General features: G+C 33.6%; 2 protein-coding genes across 3 annotated transcripts; one reads left to right on the forward strand and one right to left on the reverse strand.

Annotated features, from left to right (window-relative positions):
• Positions 1-1,464: 1,464 nt before the first annotated feature.
• On the reverse strand, positions 1,465-6,768 carry LOC145562819 (transcription factor TGA4-like). Of its 2 annotated transcripts, none has more exons than XM_081623235.1 (9): positions 6,425-6,768; positions 4,820-4,950; positions 4,628-4,705; positions 3,711-3,770; positions 3,547-3,624; positions 3,374-3,431; positions 2,460-2,731; positions 1,992-2,222; positions 1,465-1,828 (listed from the first exon to the last, which is right to left on the reverse strand). In XM_081623235.1, the coding sequence occupies exons 2-9, from the start codon at positions 4,937-4,939 to the stop codon at positions 1,676-1,678; spliced, it is 1,050 nt and encodes a 349-aa protein (XP_081479361.1). In that variant the 5' UTR covers positions 4,940-4,950; positions 6,425-6,768; the 3' UTR covers positions 1,465-1,675. The 2 variants fall into 2 exon arrangements, with proteins under 2 accessions (XP_081479361.1, XP_081479353.1); XM_081623227.1 differs by having other exon boundaries at positions 4,820-5,057; positions 6,425-6,767.
• Positions 6,769-12,622: 5,854 nt separating this feature from the next.
• On the forward strand, positions 12,623-20,303 carry LOC145562832 (uncharacterized). The gene is made up of 8 exons (XM_081623243.1): positions 12,623-12,956; positions 13,424-13,509; positions 14,542-14,688; positions 14,797-14,905; positions 16,410-16,533; positions 17,693-17,966; positions 19,558-19,684; positions 19,806-20,303. Exons 1-7 carry the CDS (start codon positions 12,818-12,820, stop codon positions 19,663-19,665), a joined length of 987 nt encoding a protein of 328 aa, XP_081479369.1. The 5' UTR covers positions 12,623-12,817; the 3' UTR covers positions 19,666-19,684; positions 19,806-20,303.
• The last annotated feature ends 1,236 nt before the right edge of the window (positions 20,304-21,539 follow it).

The raw sequence follows: 21,539 nt of genomic DNA on the forward strand, positions 1-21,539 counted from the left end.
ATTGATATCCAAATTTTAGAATCGAACATTCTAAATTATTAGATTGGATACAAATTGAATTTTTGAATTGTTTTACTCAACTCAATTAGCTTTTTCAAAACGATCCATTATTCATTATATTTTATCCGATATAGACATTTTTAATACAATTGTACCAAACAAACATCCATTACCTGAGAACAATCTGAAAAAATGATTATTAATTTAATGATCGTTTGATCAATATAATTTTGTATCAATAATTCAATATAAGTATATAACATTGCAATGTTTTTCATTTGTCAAAAGACATAAAGGGAAACTTTTCACAACTAAGCAAAGGAGATTCCCCTTTTTCATCCTTTTTGAGGTTAGGAAATGATGCAAGGCTTGGATACTGTCTAAGGTAGGGTGCTCCTAGGGTCATGGTCAATCAAGGCCGTACGATGATGGTGCCAGTCATGGCGGGGAAAGGGTAGAGTAACTACACCTCCCCCTCCACCCCATAATACAATCATAGTGGAACTTGATTTTATAACCTTAGGTGCCGAGGGACAAGCTTTGGTCCTCTAACCATCGGGCCAAGGCAAGCTTGGTACAGAGACCGAGTATAAGTTTTTATGTTGTTGTTATTAATAAGTTTGTGGACTGGGAGTCAAATACATAGAGTGATATTGATGTAGCACATTTGCTCATAACTCATAGTAAGAGAACCTAAGCAACTCCACAAAGATCAAACGGACTTTTGAGCCTTGAAGGCTTTGGGCAGGGCGGATCAAAATTTGCTAACCATACATCTTGCTTTTTCCCAACAATATAATATGAAGTATTATTTTTATTTTTTGGTAAATGAAACTAGGCTTTGATTATGCCCTATTAGGCTACTATCCTTCCTTCTACTCCTTCTATCCCTTTATTTTTGCACCATATGACTCGTAAAGTGAGCTCATAGTGAAACATGACCTTATAATATCGCGCTCTTGAGGAACAAGCTCTAAGGCGAGCTTGATAAAAATGACCATTTATCCCAAATAAAAAGTGTTCTGAATCTACCCCAGGTCTCTTGGGCACATCATGGCTCAAAATTAAGTAGTGTTGGATTGCCTGCCATCCGCAGCAGCCTATAGGGAGGCCGGGAGGGTATAGGTCTAAGATTCAGAGCTTCTGGATCTCCACATTATGATTACATACTTCACATTTTTGCATCAAACATCATTAGACCGAATTTATGAGCAATGTTCAATGAGCCTACAACATTGCTCATAAAAATTTGTCAGTCCAGATTTTAGTATACCAAGCCTCACCAATGCACCATGAATCCATGATTCACTTAGTTGACTGCACCATGTATGAGTGAGCCTACTGCCTACTACATTGCCTTCATATATTTATTGGATAGCACTAAGATAATGATTTACAAAATTGATGACGTACACAAATATGCCTACATCATTTACATGTACATACATACATCACACTCAGATGGATAAACCAACTTTCAAAAATATAATTTTCAAGTCCATAACAGTAGGGGCTAGCATCGGAAACAATTGCATTGCTGCTGTTATATACAAAGTTTCCTGTTGAGGGAGGGCGCGGTTCTTCAAGAATATATCAAGCTATACATGAAGTGCAATAATAGTATTGCTGCAAACGCACCTTGATGGGCTGAAAAATTGATACTTTATCGGTTAAACTAAGATGGCTGTCGAGGACGACTGCACCATAGGGAGCTTAGAGCCCTTAGACGCTGGAAGTACTCTCCTAGAGCTAACAAGCCTCGAGCTGCTTGACGTACAGTGAGGATCCGGTGCATTTGCTGCAGGGTCTCTCGTCGAAGATGGTCTGCCTGGTGGACAAAGGAACAAAGGTTAACTACCTACACTGTTGAAACAGGAAGCGAAAAGGGTAGATACTAGTTCCCCACCAAAATAGGCAGAATGCAGTGGGCAGGAAAAGAAATTGTGAATTAAGGTATGGAGGATTTTATGATGAAATTATATAGTTATTACCTGGTTTACAAAGCTCACAAGAGCTTCAAGTTTCTCAATTGCATTGTTAGCCATTTCTGAAGTGTAAATCCCTTCGCCTAATCGATCTGTACCTACGGTTTCTGCCAGAGTCTGCTGGAGTTTATCCATTCCCTGTGACAGTGCCTCTTCTGCTTGCTCACATGACTGTTTGAGGTTGTATACATCCATCACTTGTTGATTTGTCAAGGGTTCAAGCTGAGGCCCAAGTACCTATATGTGTCATGAAAGCAAATATTGTCAACTTTCGTAATATTTAAGAAGACTAACCAAAACAATCAGCATGACAGCATTACATCTTTCATGTACAAAACAATCCTAAAACATGACCAAGCCTAGCACATCTCTCTATTTTTTAAAAAGGATAGAAGGGAAGTCAACTGATTTAATCTGAATTTGTTAAATTTCACCAACATATTGGAAGCATAACATGGAAAGAAAATGCTTCACCTTTAATAAATCCGATGGACGGAACCCCCCAATCCACAAGAAAAAGCGTTCAGTTGACGTTTTCCACATCCCAGACATGAGATAGAATACGTCGGCCTTTGCTGCACCTGCCTTCAATTGAAAAAGATCAAAATAGTGCTTCATGCCACTATCTACCAGAATCCGAAGTTCAACATCGGTTATATGGGTATTCAATGCATTTCTGAGTTCGCAAATCTGTTTATTCTGCTCTTCAACCCAATGTCCATACTCCATCTCAAATGCAACAATCCCTAAAAAGAAAAAAAAAAAAAAAACAATTATTAAAGAATGCATAAATCTCATGTTTTAAAATAAAAGTAAGCTTAATAGGTATGCACTAAAAACAACCCCATATTGGTAAATCCGGATGAATGCATAGGATCTAGTAATGGAGACAGGAAATGAGATCAAGAGACACTTTGGAGTCACAAGTTCCCAATAGTCTGACTCTTTTTTTCTTTTTTTTTTTTGGCAGCAATATAGTCTGACTTTACTTCAGTATAGTTTCATAGTCTATCTCAATATCAATTAACAATAAAAGGCTATACTCAGCACTCCGGTTACAACTTTCAAATGACTTAAATTGATCTTGTTTGAAAATAGATTGCTGATATATCAAGCTATGAAACAGTACCCACTTCTACAATTCAACAAAATAAGAAGGCTATTATTCAAAAGACTCCTTACTTTTAATTTATTAAACCTTACTCCACTTAGCAGTTTTTTTATTTTTTATTTTTTTAAATGATTGAATGAGCAATACGTGCATTCTTAAAATAATGATTTAATTTGCAGCTATATATTACACAAACAACTAATTGAAATAGCAATTTATCAAAAGACAAAAATTTTAAGTAGAAAAATGCTAGAAGCAGACATATTGGAAGGCAAACCTGAATTTACAGTGGCAGAGAAAGGAAGCGGATCAATACCACTGCTCACAAGCGTACCCTGGAATCGACCATTCAAGGATGTCTTTAGCATTTTGATTAAAGAGGCAGTCTTTAGGAAACACATCTATAGTAGATAAGAAGGGCAATGAGAATTATGTCAATTATCATCATACCTGTTGTCTCACTCGTTCAAGCTCTTGCTCCATTTGCATCAATTTCGAACGGCTCAACTCTAATTGCTGAATATAGACCTATAAATAACGAAGTTCCAAGATGCATTAGATCATCAGAAAACAAGTACCACAATTCATTAAACTTGTAACACTTCTCTTCCCACCTTTTTTCGCATACGACTTTTGCGAGCAGCCTCACGATTTTGTGCAAGACGTCTTTGTACCTAAAAAAGGCAGAAAAGTAAAGAAATTTTCACAAGACTGGAGTAGAAAATGCAGATCAGCATCAAAACCATCTGTCTGGCAAAATGCTCATCTTAGTGTCCAATCCATGTTCTCTTCAGGGGCCAGTGAATGGCAACACATACAAATGTTACTAAAACATAACTAGTAGTGTCACATAAACTAATCGAATATAATCTGATAGCAACAAGATGAATTGTGTAATCACAGTTTGCAAGCAATTTTGGGAAAATACTAAGCGAGGCTTCGTCTTAAAACCAATTGGCAACAGATAAAGTGACTTCCTAGAAGTAGAAAATGGTGATTTTGCTCTTTTTTTCCAAAATGTGGAACAACATTCAAGTGCATATATGGGATTTGATTGTTCAAAATCCCCAAATGGGAATACAAATAAAATGGGGGTTACGACTGAGGGAACACATACCCTGTAAAGAAAATATGTACATCATAGTGAATTCTACACTTAAGGACGACCATTTAATCAGGAATGTTCAGATTTCAAAAAAAAAAAAAAAAAAATCACAAAAACAAACTTGATTTGTAGGCAAGACTTTTGACCGTGTTATTTACACAGGAGTTATATATTTTTCAAGGGAATGTACCAAAAGGGAGTGTGCAATTGAACTCTCAAAGTAGCCAGTAGAAAAAGTAAAGAACATGATATTGTTTTGACAAAGAAAGCGGACATTCAAGATCTTCCGGATCAAATAAGAATAAGAAAACAACAATTAACAAGAAGTGGAATCATTAAATCAAGTTTTAAGACAAACAAAATCTTGGAAGCCAACATGTTATCTTAATAGAACTCTGGTAAAACACTAACAGTAATTATTTTTACCTTGTCAGTAGGTTTAGATGCTTCCTGGTCATATCTGTTTGAAGGTGCCTGTCCTCCATGAGATGAAGTGTCCTCTGACTGTGAATTAACGAAAGTGAAGGTTAAAAAAGTGCCAGAGAACATTATGAGATTAACAATTGACCAGAATCAGAATGTATGAAGTATGAAGAGAATAATGCTGATCGAATGTACCAAGGTGTCTAGTCTCTCGTTTACTTCTACAACAGTGGACGGAGATACATTTGGAAAGCCATCATCTCTGAAACTGTCTACCCATGAACTAATCTGGTGAAGAGGCTCGTATATATTCATCCTTCTTGACACTAAAAATTGAGCAGTAGGCGAATTCATGTTCATATGAAGTAAAAAACGACTATCAACTTCTCTAGCTACTAAAATCAACTTCAACAACCCAAAAAATCTGCATTACCTGAAATGCATGCCTTACATCAGCTCAAGGTATATATGAGAATAGATTCTTGTTTTTTAATGGAAATCATGTCATTAAGTAGAAAACACATGTAATTTGCAAACCCAATACACAGCAATATGTAATTTTAGCCAAACTATCAAGTTACTGCTGTAGTAATTCTAAGTAACCAAGAAACAAAGTGCAAACTACCCAAGCTTTATCGCACAAGAACACACTTTAGGTGATCAATTCTTTTCCGTTCAATCCATCCTGATTGAAATAAACGAGCACCAAGGTTTCACTGGTGACACCAATTCTAGTTCACAATATATTGCAATGTCACTTGAGCACTTGATGAAACATCCACCTTAAACAGCAATCTTTAACGAAAATTAACTGTCTCGGTTGATCATTTATCAGTTACTACACCAACATATTCCCAATCAAGTTAGTGTATGTCCCTTTGTGATATTCCAAATGCTTCCATAGATACATGCAATAGCGAAGTCCTTCAAATCTTGAAAACCACCATCAAAATCATCACATAGACACAACACAATACACTACACTTAATTCGTTCTTCGGTCTTCAACACTAAATTAAACTCTCGTCAAATCAATACTATTCCATGTGTATATATGCAATCAAACTCACATGACTAAGATAATGATACACATACATAAAATCGCCGGTGCAATATTTGATGTATGATAAAGAATTATACATCAAAATTACCAAGTACAAAACAAAACATTTCTAAATCCTTGTGATATTACTCAAAATTATTTCCAACAAGATTGAAAAATCAAACAATATAACTTCTAACTAAATTAAGTATATAATATGAATTATAGGATCACATCTAAGAATAAACATGTATTCCTATAACATCCCATCAACTGGAATCAATGATTATTCCCACTATATTATGTTTTACTTCACCATTGATTTCATATCATCCAAATTGACTCCAAACACAAATATTTTTACAATATTTATCATATCACCTTCGAGTCAGCTCGAAGGTGATGATTTAAATGTACACAACTTTATCCTTAACTCGCGTTACAGCGAATAAATACATAAAGTAACGATTTTTAGATAAGAAATCTAAAAAACAGCAAAAGAAATTTACAATTCTAATAGTAGCAGTATTTCTAATTGTAGTAATACAATAGAAAAAAGCAAAAAAAAAATAAAAGTAAGTACAAAAATTAAAGTCTATGACATGCTATATCAAATCATAAGACAAAAGCAAATCCAAAAAAAAAAAAAAAAAAGAAGAACTAAAAAGAAAAAAGGAATCATATTATTAGTTAGCTAACTAACTAAAAATAATTATCAAATTTAAGGATAAAACTTGTATTAATGAAGTAACAAATTACCTGAAACTTGGAATTATCTCAAGAACATCGAGAAATACAAGGAGAATTGGATTGTAGGAAGAAATAAATGTGGGAGAATCTTCCAACGAAACCCAGAAATGGAATCCATTTTTTTGACAAGTGAGAGAGAATTAATAATAACAAGACGAACGCAAGGTTAGCTTAAAAGATACCATCATCATTATTTTATTTTATTTTTCGGGTTTATTATAACCGAGTATTTTATTCTACTCCATTCGTCTCATAAAAATAAGTATTCTCGACCCTAAGTGGTTTCAACTGTTCAGATAAGGGGTAATTAAAAAAAATTTAAATTAATTAATAAGTAGCAAAAGTAGGAAGAACTTTATGAAGCGATTTGAATGAGAAGAGAAGAGTACTCGTAGAGTCGTAGTAGTTAACGAATGAATAATTGTTTAAAAACTGATTTGTCGTAAACGAAGAAAATAAGAAATAGGTGGGATGTTATAATGTAATTGGACAAGTAGTGATAATATATAATAATGTTTTATGAGGAATTTAAAATGAAGAGGATTCATAATACATAATAATAATAAGTGGACTGTTATATATTTTTGAGTTATTATCATTTTGAATGATGAAGTAAGCGAATGAACATATGATACATACATCGTTATTTTCTCTCTCCTAATTTTATTTTTATTTTTTTGTTGTTGATATTAATAATTAAATTGCTGCTGATGTTGATGATGGCGTCATATTTCCACTTTGTTGGTAATATTTATATGATCATATCATGCGCACCAGGTCAGTGATAAAATATGGTGTTATCCTACGCGCACTAGGCGCATGTTAGATGACCCTACAAAAGGGTTGACGTTTTGGCGGGTGGATAAGACAGTTATCCACGCGCTTATTTTGGCGCGTGACTTTTTATGTGTTGGGGCTCCACGTATGTTGTGTTAGCTTTTTTACAATTGTTAGGTTTCGTGATAGATTGATCGTACGTATTGTTGTTGTTGTTGTTAGTTTCGTGTTAAAGATACTAATTAATTAAAATAAAGTGATTGTGTTTGAGTTTTTAACTTTTACAAGTAATTTAATTAATGATTTTGAAGATGTAGATAAATCATTAGTTGATTGTTTATTGTTTTATTGTATGGTGTAAAAGGTAAGGTAAGTTTAGTGAAAGTATAGATAATGACTATAAGGAAATTTATTTATTGTGTTTTATGGTCTCATCTTTATTCATTTTCATACTTATACGTTAGTTCTTGATTGTTTTACTTTGTGTGTGATGTGTGCTGTCTATATAGTATTGTTGTGGTATATTTTTAAATCGTACTCGGCACATTATTATGTTTCATTACTCTCACGTACTTGTAGATAAGATGTGATATAGGCTATTTTTCTCCTAAATAGGTAAAAAAAAATATATATATATATATGTTATTGTGTAGAGCTTTTAATTTTCTCATTAATTTTTAATTAAATGCAAAAATGACAATTTTTGTGGGACCAAAAATTTTCAAGTCACATATAAAAGTTTACATGAAAAAGACAAATAGAATTCTGTGGAACATTTTGTGGTAATAACCCTGATGATACTTTAGAAATTATAATGTACAACAAGACATGTCATGTGGTACGTTAATATGGATCTATTCTGATCTCTTCGGTTTAATTTCAAAGTTATTAAAATCCTGATTTAAATCTTAGAATCTTATGATTTTACAATTCATGTATGTCATCCGATTTGATTTATGTTTCTTCCCGATTTTACATGTTTTTTATTAACTAGCGAAATCCTTACAAGTTAAAAACATGTTTATTATATAGGTTTTTATAATTATATATTGTCAAGTATTGATTGCTTAATGGGTAAATAACTATTATCTATCAATAGTTAGGTTTCAAACTCATAATTTCAATATATTTAATTAAATTTAGTTTTGACGTCTTGATTATGCATGTCGGTAGAATCTTACGATTCGATTCCGATAGCCCCTTCCTATTCAAAATAGAATCCCGATTTTAATAATTTGATTCAGTTTAGTTCCTAATTTCCTACTCTCATAAACAATTTAATTCAACTCATCAGTTCAGTAAATCAAAATAGACCTTATATCATACAAACTAGACAAAGAAAAAAGCTATAGCTGAATTATTATCATTACCAAATCGTACAAACTAATTATCATAGAACCTTAGAAATTATTTGCACCTTAATACTTTATCCAAGTATCAAATTAGTTGCCAAACACTTCATAACTACTCATAATAATTCATAATGAGACAAAAACTTTACATACATGTATTAAATTTTTTATATACTTGTATATATAATCTCTCAAATATCTCCTTTATCCAAACGCCAAATTAATCTAGCTTAGGGGGCAAATAGACTTTCAACACCAGCTAGAGTATTAAACAATAGTTAATTAATAAAAATAAGTACATTATTAGCTAGCTTAGAAGAGAAAATTAAAAAGGTAATAGGTGCGTGATAATCACGCATTAAGATGCGTTTAGTGTTTGATTTGAAGCTTTATAACCTAATTCTTTATGTAACAGTAATATTAGAGCAATGGTAGTGGTGTGAAAATGGGGGTAACGGATAGTGGGATCAAAGGGCCAAAGGCCCAAAACCTTATATTCATGTCACGACTTTTGAGTGCACAGAAGCGTCATTATGTCAATTGATCATTCTTAATTTCTATTTTTATATATGTGCTTATTCATTATTGGTTTTTCTTTTTTCCTACCGGATCAAGTGAATCATCATGCACTTTGGTTTTCTTTTTTGATTCTATAAACAAAAAATTCAATTATTTACCACGTAATACTCCTTTACCTCGTTCTTAAATAAAATCTCGTTTTTTCAAAGCACAGAGGAAGTATAATTGGACATGCACTGATGATTATGATTAAGGTTTAATAAAGAAAGACGATAGTGAAATAGTTTATAGAGACAATACTTCACTCAAATTGAGAAATAATGTTTTAGGGTGCGTTATATTCACTTGATTGTTTTTTAATTTACTTGAACTTAATTGAAATAGTGAACTTATTAGGTTAGTTACAGTATAAACTTGGATAAACCTTCATAAAGCTTAATCAAAATTTAATTTAATTTTTATAAATATATTTTATCTGGACTAATTAACTCTTAATTACTTGAACTTATATTTCTTAAATGATTAAACTTAGTAAAATAAAGTGAATACAACACCTTGAATGATACAAGAATTTTAATGACTTTTCTTACGTTAAAAAAGTTTTAGGTCACGAATCAACTAAAAGTCCCTCCGAGAACCGCTACCTATTGCAAAGCGGAGGCAAAAAAGTTTTAGGATACGTAAATCTTTTTTATGGACAGTTGGAATTTATTAATTTTTTTTTTTACTGCTTCGTAACCCAGTTAAGCTAGGAGGGGTCATTTCTTATCATTCGTGGTCTTCGGCTTCAATCTAGGAAGAAAAACAATAAGTACAGTTTTACTTTATATGTTAGTTAATTAATTAGGTGGCCTGACTTTTTTTTATATTATACTCCACATAACAATAACAAATTTAAAAAGTCCAAACTTTATTGATTCTTATTATAGTGTTCTGTATTCTATTTGTTTGAATCGAATCATGTAACAAAGTCTTTTTTATAATTTTTATTTCCTAGTTGTCTTGAGAATCAAGTTTTCTATTAGTAACAGAAATATGAACAAAGTTAGCTAGTTGTACAAGGGAATAATGCCAATCCACTTATCCACCTCTACTATTCTTTACAACGGTCCATGTTAAGTTACAACTTCATGCCAATAAGCCACGTCTTTTAGGTTGAAGATTGATAAGTTTAAGTTAAAAATAACATTAGAGTATAAGTTTGACATGTACTCTGTATAAAATATATTATGGATTCGATTCATTAATTTATTATGTTTGTTCTTGAGATTGATGTTTAATGTCCCATAATCTTTCATGTTCGATGATGTATTGATTTGATTCCAACGGGGATTAACTCTTAATCATATTTTAATTGTAGCAAGAACTTAGCCCATTAATCATCAACTCTTGTACGGATTATATATGCTTTGCAAAGTCAAGATATTGAACAATCTTGCATGTAATATGATTGATATATACTATATATTCTTGGGGAAAAAAAAAAGTTCTTAGGCATAGGGCCTGTTCACTTTTGATAGCTTAAGGGTAATGTGTGAGAATAAAAGTAGATTGGGTAATAATATGTGTAACTTTTGATAGTTTTATAGTAATTTTGTGAGAATAAAAGCAACTGAGTAATAAGGATAGCTTGTATGGGATTAAGATTAACTTTTATGATAACATGGGTAACTTTTGATATACAATAATTTACATTAAATTTACCTTACACCCAATGCATAACAAAAATAAATGGGAAGCTGAGACCTCTTACATGCAACGATGCAAATGTGAGTCTTTGGGTCCTTTGACCATTGTCACATTGTGAGACATGTGACACCTATTATATTGTGATACATATACTACTATACTAGTTAACAATGTTAACTTGTATCCAAATTTTAGTTGTGTCCAACTAACTTTAAAACACTACCTCCGCTTTTTATTCCAAAGTTGCAAATAATAAAAATCGGAGGTAGTATATAAAGAACCATGGAGCTGGGCCATACATGGAGGCTTCCTTTAGGATTTAGCTTCACCCTTGGTTGTGGTAGGATCAGATATAATGTGGTATAGGGATTAGACATGTGAAACATGTATGAGAGTGTGCCCTAGGTTTGGAACTTTGAATTAAGGGCGTGTTCTCTTCAGATTATTTTCAGTTTAGTTCAGCTCTAATAAGTTCAGTTCAGTTCAGTTCTTAATTTCCTTCTCTCATAATATATTTAGTTCAGTTCAGTTCAGTTCAGTCAATCAGAACATGCCCTAAGTCTAAAACTACATGATCCTTACAATTAGTCAAAGTCCATATCTATGCTTCTTCTCTTTAAAAAAAAAAAAGTACAAATCAACCATTAAAAGTAGGTGGATCTTTTTCGATGGAAGGTGGCATTGATTTCAATTACAAAGGTTCTTCAAGCCTTAAAGATAAATATTTAATTTTAGAGGGATTTTCCAAGATTATGATGCAATAAAATTGCCCAAATGTGCCAACTTTTGACTAGGACTTGTACGTACATCAAACACAAATTTTTGAGCATTTGAAAGTGCTCAAGTTCCTAGCTTAGAGAGTGTAAAGTTTGATATGCATCAAGATTGGATTTGGCCTCCAAAGGACCCTTTTCAAATTCATGAATTTGATTTTTTTCCCCCCTTCTTTTGAGCTTATAAGTGGTGTACATTATATTCTAATGGAGTAAGTAAGACAATGCTTTCTTCAACTTACTTATGTCGAATTTAATTTATTTTAAAAAAAAAAAATTAATTCTATGAATAAAAAACTAGTAGCTATTTTGTTAAAAAGTAACTACTATTTGCCAAACTTTACTTAGATTGTTGAATTATTATTACTCTTTATTAAATTAGGCTCATATATGCCCAATTAAGCACCAAAATTCCAAAATTATGAAAATATTCACATAAACCTAATTAACGTACATGAGTGCATCTAAACAATAAAACAAATATCCCTCTAAAAAAATAATACAACAAAACAAGTAGGGAAATTAGTAGAGTTTACAAAAGAGGCTTCAATTTGATCAAGTAAACCCAAACTTTAGAATTTAGAAAAAGTTTAACGCTAACCTTAATTTGATACTTTTATGCATAAAAATGAAAAAGGTAGTTTGAGACGAGACTTGACAACATTAAGATTGCAAATTTAAGTAAAGATTTTTGTTAAGTCAAGGCCTTAGGGAGATGCATGTACACCCAAGTAGATAAATTTGTATCGGTTTTATTCGGTTGAGGATTCATGGACTTAAGGCCTGTTCTCATCCGTTTTTGTCAGTTCATTTCAGTTTAGTTCAGCTCCTAATTTCCTTCTCTTATAAAATATTCAGTTCAACTCAATTTAATTTAGTTTAGTTCAGTTCAATTCAATTCAATTCAGCTGAGTTCAGTCTATGAGAACAGACCCTTATTAATTACAAATTGGAGTTACACTTGATCAATAAGTCATTCATTTTTGGGTCATATCATCACATTGATTTTAATTTCGGGTTGGGTCAATTTTGACGGGTCTATCTAGACGTCTACCAACCGTCTAGTAGCAAGTAGGTGAATAGACGAATAGTTCGGAGCCGTATCGCATTCCGCCAACAACGTATTCCTTGCGTTGAGCAACACACTAGTTCCGAAACACAAGTGATCGGGCCGTTGAATCCAAAATTCAATTCATAACATTTCCGATTCTCTCTCATCGGAAAACAAACACAATCACACTTTCAGAGGAGAGAGAAAGAGAGAGAAGCTTCGACCTTCAAGAAGCCCGTCAATGGCGGGCAACGCCGATGATGATGATGCTGCTCCTCTCATTATGTCGCCGCCATCTCCCATTCTTCCTGCGGCCGCGATCGACATTGAAGCTGGTCCTTCTGAACAAATTCAATGCCGTATTTGTCTCGAAACTGACGGTCTCTTTCTCTCTCTATTTCTCCCATTTTTTAGGGTTTCATGTTGATAGTCAACTTGGTCAATTTTTTCCAATTTTGCTTTGTGTTAACTGATCTATTTACAAATTTTCGATTGTTAATCTGGAAATTGGGAGTTTTTAATTTCATAGTCGTTGGAAGTTGCAATGTGTTTGAATCATTGTTGTTTAGTTTTTTGGTTGTTGATCTCTGGCGTAATTTAGAATTGAATTTGGTTGGTGTTGGGTTGATTTAATCTATATCTATAATGGCATAAATTCAAGAATCAAACTTGATGATTTAGTGGTATGATCATGATGTTTAATTTTCTGGCATGAATTATGTGAAGTGATGTATTCTTTATGGTTGTTTTGCTTGAAGCTTGTGATTTTGTTGATTTGAATGGATAATTTTGGTTTGGATTGCTTGGATTTGTTTGTTATAGAACTGAAATGCGTTGATTTTCTCAGGTCGAGACTTTATTACTCCATGTAAGTGCAAGGGTACATCAAAATATGTACACCGAGAATGCTTGGATCAATGGCGAGCTGTGAAGGTATGTCTAATGTCTTGGTTGTTGAGTAGAATTCCATTTGTGTAGTGCATGATGCATTGTACTTCCAATTTGTCTCATAATTGTCTTATGGTCTTTTTTTTTTTTTTTTTTTTTTTAATATCTTTACCATTACATCCTCCTAGAATAAGCTTTATACCACGAACATCCCCACCATAAATGTTACAAGCTTTAGTATACATGATGAGTACAGTTTGTCTTCACTAGAAATTGATGTGAATATTTGTTGCTATTAGGCATTAGTTATATGCTTAGATTCGTAGTGGGAGCTTGTTTTGGATTTTCTATTGTTGTATAGAAATTGGGATATTTTGTATCCACAATTTTGTTGAAGTATTACATAATGAAAATTACTATTCTGGCTATTCTGATAAAAAATGCCCCCGAGGCCATCCCTGATTCCCTGACACATGTATGAATTTATAATTACTTTGGGGCAGATCAGAATCACACCCATGGGCCATAAGCCCATAACTATGAGTCTTCTCAACCTGGTCTGATTAGAGGCAAGTCAAGGGTGCTTCCCTATAACCAGCTCTAGTTGGGCCTATAACTTTTGCAGGCATGGTGGCTAATTAATATCCAAACTGTAATTGGGAGCTAGAGATATCCAAGTGGGGGAATTTATTATAATAGCCATGGTGTGAAGAAAATACTTGAGTGAACTTGATTTCTTCAAGTTTCTATCAAATTTACCTTTACTTTTAGGATGACTTGCCCTTTGTTACACCTCTTCGATCATTTTCTAGTTGTGTTTTCCATCTCTAAATTAATTTTGTCTCATGTAATTCTCCCAGTAATAACTCTTCATTCAGTGAGGACTTTTTCTTGTTTGACTTAATGTTTGAAGTTTTGAGTTTTGCTTCCATGTTAGAATATGGGCATTCTATTTTCTGAGCACCCAAAAGTTTACTTATTAGTGAATTAAGCCCAGGAGTATTTAGTGGCATTTTATTCATTTATCTGGATTGTTCCATACTTCCATCTCATATTGTATGCATTTGTTGTTTGCAGGAAGGGTTTGCATTTGCCCATTGCACTACTTGCAAGGCTCCTTATTACTTAAGGGTTCATGCTCTTGCTGACCGAAAATGGCGGACCTTGAAATTTCGGTTTTTCGTGACAAGAGATATTCTGTTTATATTCCTAGCCGTTCAGCTTGTAGGTCACCCAGTTGCAGCATCTTTTTTATTTTTTTATTTTTTTATTTTTTTTTTAAAAAAAAAAAAAAAAACATTTATGATCTTTACATGTTCTACTTTTGTCCAGGTAATTGCTTCACTGGCATATATAGTATATATGATTGATGGCTATCAAGATTTTTGGCTACAGCTTTATTGGGGCTTTGATAAACATTTCAGCTTTTACTACATTTGTGGTAAAGTATCTGGATTCATTTGCATTCTAGTCCCTAGAGTTAATTATTTGCTTATGGGTTGTCATTATATTTCGTATGTTTTTTGGGAATGGAATTTTGTACGTATGTGCCTTGTTTTTCTTTGATGGACTTTAGGCAAATAATATATGACAATAAGGAGACAAAATTTGACATGTTTGAGACTTTATGTGTATGTAGATGGCTTCCAAAAAATATTTTAGTCTATATGTTATATATTAATTATCTAAGTTGTTGAAACACGATTATATTTTAGTCCATCGTATGTGGCTATTGTGAAGATAATTTAGTAATTATGGTGGAAAATTGTATTGGAAATGGCATTAATATTTAATTTGGCGATCAAAATTAGGAGGTAGAAAGTCATTGTGAAATAGAAGGTGACACGTAAATGAAATATAAATTGGCTTAATTCTTAATCACCATTACTCAGTGAAAGAAATTTAAGGTTTAAACTAGAATTTCTGCAGCTTCATTCACCAATGGTTGATTTAGATTGTTTAGATTGTTTTATTAGATGCACTCACCTATTCAAATGAAAGTAATGGTAACTTTTGTGAGGATTCACTCTCGTAAAGCAAGGGTACTTTGTATTTTGCTTCACTTATAAACACAAAGGAAGACAAACCAAGCCAATACTTAAACAACTCTAATCTGAAGTATTGACTTGATTAGTTGATTGTCATTTGATGGGTGCTTAATTAACTACTTATCATTATTTTTTCTATACAGTTCTTCTCTCAGTTCTATTTCATATTTCCTTGTGGATTTGGTTTATGTACAGACTCTTGTCGTGGGAAGTTTTCTGGGTTTTGGGTTATCTGGCCATTATGGGCCTTGCATTGCTAGTCTTAGCAGTTTAGTATTGGTCTCTGCATGATGCTCCTTGCCCCACCACCTTTAGAATTGAAACGTAGGCCTTGGCATGTGACAAGTTTGGTGGGGCTGATTTCATCATCTCAGAAAAATAAGTTAAAAGGACACCCTCATAACTGAATCTTGCTTTTCTATGCACATGAACTTGAATTTAATATTCACCATCTCTTTTCCAATGTATGTGAATTCTGTACCTATATTGCACCTCTTCACGATTTCAAAGTCATGGTTGAATCCTATCCAGTGGATTGTCTGCTGTTGCAATATCACTTGCTAATTATCCTGCTGAGGGACAATATCTTATATGCAGCGAGGATCCACTCTTTTTTTTTTTTTTTTTTTTTCCATGCCTCTGCATATCCGCGTGAGATCTCTTTAGTTTATTAGATTATTACTCTGTAAACCTATACTCATTAGCACATGATCAATGTTGATACCTCTATCTTAAAAGTCTTGCTTTTCTTTTATTTTTATCATTATCTTTGTGAGAAGGCAAATCATGTTTTCTTTGGATATTTAATTATCTAGAATTTGATGTTTGCATCTTTCTTTGTCGCGTTATTAAACATGTGCAATATATTCTGCTTATATTATGCTTGGTGGTTTTCAGGTGCACTTTTGTTTTTTGCTTTGCTTGGTTTGTCGGGTTGTTTCATAACTTGTTATGACAGAAGGGTGCGGAATGATCTGGCACAACCCTGTAGAGAACTTTGTCTTTGTTGCTGCCATCCAGGGTATGCCCATTTTTTTTCTTTTTTTTTTAAAAAAAAACTTGTTACACTATTAGCTAGGGGTTCGTTTGGCATTGCTGTGGTTTTCTGTTTTTTGGTTTTTTGTTTTCTAAAAGTATATGATATGAGTCCCATAATGAATCAAAAATTATATAAACTTATTAAAATTATGATAATTTTGAAAACTGACAACAGAAAAGTGGAAACACCTTTTTCTTGTTTCCTGTTTTTGGTTTTCAAAAAAACAGGAAACTGAAAACTAAAACTGATGCCAAACAAGCCCTAGGGGTCTGTGGTCAAATTTTGCTGATTTTTTAAACTAAGTTGCATAGAAAAATTATATGGAAATATAAAGTTAAAATACTGTTTTAAGAAGTAGTGCCTTATGTACTCTAAACTTGCCCTTGAATGCCTTGATAGTCCGTCAACAAAGCCAGTCATTATCAGTAGTGGACTAGTGGAGGTATTAGTTACAATCATTCACTCATTTGTTATCTAGACTTGGATTAGAAAACTCTCATTAACATGGGAATAGAGGATATACATGGTAAGAGGGACCAAATATTTATAGGAGTCAAGAGTATATAAAGAAAAGGAACCCTAATCACATGCTACCCACTTATATGCCAAAACAAAAGTATTTGGAAATTGTGTGCCCTCCACAAAGGCATCCTTGCTAAAAAGTAGAAATTAGTGGAGAGGTTTCTTTGCTATGAAAGAGTGGACATGAACTTGAACCACCGTTACCACTCCAATGTTCCGAAAAGCAATCTTATAGGCTAGACAATAGCTTTTAGTGTTTTGACTTGGTGAAAGTCAAACCACTTAATACAACTTTATAAGTCACTACAACACAAATCGTTAGCCTTGCTATTGAACGCATGCTCATTGGGATTGAAGGTAATGGACACATTGCATATGGGAGATTGAAAGCCTGGAAATCGTGGCCTCAAATTACATCAATCTTAAACATGAAAATCTAGGAAACCGTGACCTCATATTGTCTCTAAAATTTTGTGTTCTTTGAAGGGGGAAAAAATAGTTGATAACTTGATATATTTATTAAAGGAATCAGAAGTGGATTACTTTACTTGGTTTCTGCAGACTGCAAATATAGCAACTTTTGCCTGTCAATATCATTCAGTATTTTTTTTTTTCGTAGATTATGCGCGGACTGCCATTTACCTGGAACACTTTGTATGTGGACCGATTGCACTGCATGCTGCCAAGGCTGTGCCAGTTCAATTGGTGAGTGTGGGAGCTGTTTGGGAGGTGCTGGAGAAGCCGGATTACCGTTGTTGTTTATAATGGCTCTGATTGTATTGGGATTGTTCACGGTGATTGGGATATTCTATAGTGTACTTGTTGCCACTATGGTTGGGCAAAGAATTTGGCAACGACACTATCACATTCTTGCTAAAAGGATGCTTACAAAGGTGACATCTCCTTGTCAATTTAGTGTCGCATGTGCATATAATGATGTTCATTTATAATTTTGATAAGAAACAGCTAATTGAATATTTTGCATTTACATTATGCGTTGGATCTTTGCACTGTTCTGCTGACATCCTAGTTAGCTTTCTTGCATGTATTCTTTGTGCTAGAACTCACCTAGAAATCAAGAATCCATGTAAGAGGTGTTGCTAATCAGAATTTACAGTTTGTCTAGTTTGGTACAAATGCTTCTTGATGGAATATATTATGCCTTTTTTAAGAAATGGTTTTAAGTTGGTTTAGGTCTAGGCATGCAAATCCTGAACCTAATTATTTTCGTTATTGAGAAGCTGCTGTTTGTCTTGTGTTTCATGAGAAATACTAAGTATTTCTCAGTCATTATTTTTTTCTGGTTGGATTGGGAATCTTGGGATAGGAGTGCGTTGATTATTAAATTTAATGAATTGTGGACATTTGCAAATAGTTGGTTTACACACTAACTTGAGGTACACACACACACAATGCCATTGCCTAATAGATGAGATATTCAAGGCAAAATGACACAAACTCATTATCATTATGATGATTTATTTGTCTTCCAAATATGCTGTTAGTGTAATCCATTCTATTCCAGGAAAATTTTTACTTAATGGTATGGTTTCGCATTTGTGTTTGGTTGTGTGATTAACTCAGTGTAATCCCCTGATAATAACTTGTTCCTGGGAAGATATATTATTTCTGAATTAGATCATTTTGTTTTTGTGTGTTTAAATAAGTGGATAGAGGTTCCTGAGGTTATTCAGGATCAGGATAAGGAATCAGGGCAGTGAGTGGCTTCTGGAAATTATCTTGTTGGTTCCTCTAATGGCATTAAGCACTTAAGCATATATATGGTGATGAAGTTTTTTTTTTTTTTTTTTTTTTTTTTTTTTTTTTTTTTTTTTTTTTTTGAGGTCATTGAAGAATGGAATGTAGAGTAAAGGAGCGATATATGCTTAATTGGTAGTGGGAAGCAGGCACCAAATGAAAAATCTGTTTTGTAATATTCAAACTGTTTAAATCCCCTATCTTGAAATAGTACTTGCCTTGGCGTTGATTTTATATACACGAGTAGTTTTCAGCCACGTTTTTTGGTTGCCTTTTGATTATTAGGCATAAAGATGAGGCTAAGAAATGTGCAAATTTCAATAATACTAGAATTCACATGATGAATTAATGTACACCATGGCTGATATTAATTGCAACCTGTAAGATAATACGAGTAGATAACTACAGCTGATTCTTAAGTGATACATACACATGGGACTTAAGTGGGGTATCTATCCTAGTCCCTAAGACCACCTGAAATCCATATAAGCTATGAGCACGCAACTTGTTGTTATCTCAAGTTCGGAAATTGGTGGAACTACCACATCCCACCTTATGGCTAATGCATCTGGTGGTTGATAGGATGGTTGAGCATAGCTTTTGCTTGTTAACCTCTTATGTAGACTAATTTACTTCTCTGCAGATCGAAGCTTTGTTTTGTTTAAGCTCTTTTTTGTTTTTGCTTTTGTTTTTTTTTTAAAACCTTTTTCTTGAAATGGTTTCCAGGAGTATGTAGTTGAAGATGTAGATGGTGAGTTGCCAGGATCTGATTGGACTCCCCCACCTCTCCCACCAGAGCATGTGCAGCAGCTTAAATCTCTTGGGCTTTTGTAAGCTAATTTAAGAGAAGCAGGTAATGTTGAATTAGAATGTACTCTGAAATATGGATAGGCAGTCAACTGATATTTTACTAATTCGTCATAGCAATGTGCTTCTGAGAGAGCTTGACATTTATTTTGTTTGACATATGTTAGGTGGTCGAATGATCCTTTATGGGAGCAAACTTTGGTGATGGTTTTCACCTGCTCTACTGTCTGTACAGGTATAATCTGTTTCCATGCACATACCGAGTTACCAATATGCATTACAAAATGATAGATTGTCATCATTTGGCACATGAAAGTGCGATATGTTTTATAGGAGAGTATCTGGTTTGGAAAAACAAATGTAATATCTTCTTTATAAAACCAAACTGGCTCACCTTTGGGTCTTTTCTGAGAGGTTAACAGTTCAAGTCTTCTGGTGATTGTTTCCCCAATTTTTATTTTTTTTTGAGAATTTGATGCTGACAACTCCTGTAGATGTACATGTAGTCTATTAGTAACAACCATTGTACAAGTAGATTTTTCCAGCCAAATGAAAGGGAAAGTAGTTACTAGTGAAATATGCACTCAAGATTTACCAAAATTATGTATCGGATATTTTATGTATTGAAGATTTGAAATCAGTAACCTGCTTCAATGATTGCATTTCCTCTACGTTTACTTTCTTGAACTCCTATTAGCAGAGAGGAGAGAAGAGCCGGGGGAGAGGGGATAGGGGAGGATTCATGTTCAGCCCGTGGACCAATATTGGCATTACATTATTTCGATTTTGTAAGAACACTATCATATCAGACCGGAATCTCTCATAGAAGTACAGCCGGAATCTCTCATAGAAGTACAATGCTGTGTGACTTGTGTAGTCATATTCTGAGAGCGATATGTTAAAATACAACCGTGATGTATGCATGTTGACCCACATGGCAAATGAAGAAAGAGGTGCAGACTGCACTCTCCGCAGATCAACATTAAAAATCATACGTACTGTTCTCGTATGGAACAAATCGAAGGGATCAAATTCATTAAACAATCATATGATTCATATCAACTAATAGTGGTTCCCAATTTCCCATCATAACAGCCCACTGGAAAGCACATGCAACTGCTCCCAACAGTCTCTATCCATTCAAACATGACCACGTTTTTCCTTGCTTTCACTAATTACATCAATTTTAAGATAGTTTGAGCCTTTGAAGTTTGAAGTGAGGATTAGATATTTCCACCCAAAGTGCCCTAACTGGAGTTTGACCACAACACTTTATAATTGTGAGATAATTTCCACCCAAAGTGCTCTAAATAGACTTTGATCACAAGACTTTATAGCAGTGAGATATCACTAATTGGATGTTGGTGTAGTGGTGATTGAGACTACAATTGGTAGGAAGGATCCGTGTACATGTACTCCCTCCGTCCCATAATATAGTTTCTGCTTTTCTAGTTTGGAGATCCAAAATGTTGTTCCCGTTTTTATTTTTAGATACGAAGTAGTATGTAAAGACCATTATACTCTCACTTTTTAAAATTTTATTCATTGTACTTCCTATTTACCCTTGAATTTTGCACATGTTTATATTTTTTTCCACTTTCTCTCTTTAACTTCTGTCTACGATTGTACTTTTCACTTTTATTAATGTATTTTATCCACTTTCTTCTTTGAAATTTTAAATACCGTTAAAAAAATATAAACAGAAATTATATTATGGGACAGAGATAGTATAAAAGTTAATCTAGAAGCACTTATAAAGACAGTAGTCAGTGCAGAGTGGGTGTAAAAACCTTATCGATGGGCATCCACCGAATAACGAATTACACGTTTGACGTCATTGATAACATCCACTGTATGCATGCACATTGCCATTGGTAAACAAGAAAATGGGCGGATCACCA

The sequence above is a fragment of the Chenopodium album genome, chromosome 1 (genome assembly GCF_948465745.1).
Source record: "Chenopodium album chromosome 1, dcCheAlbu1.1, whole genome shotgun sequence".
NCBI classification, from domain to species: Eukaryota; Viridiplantae; Streptophyta; class Magnoliopsida; order Caryophyllales; family Amaranthaceae; genus Chenopodium; species Chenopodium album.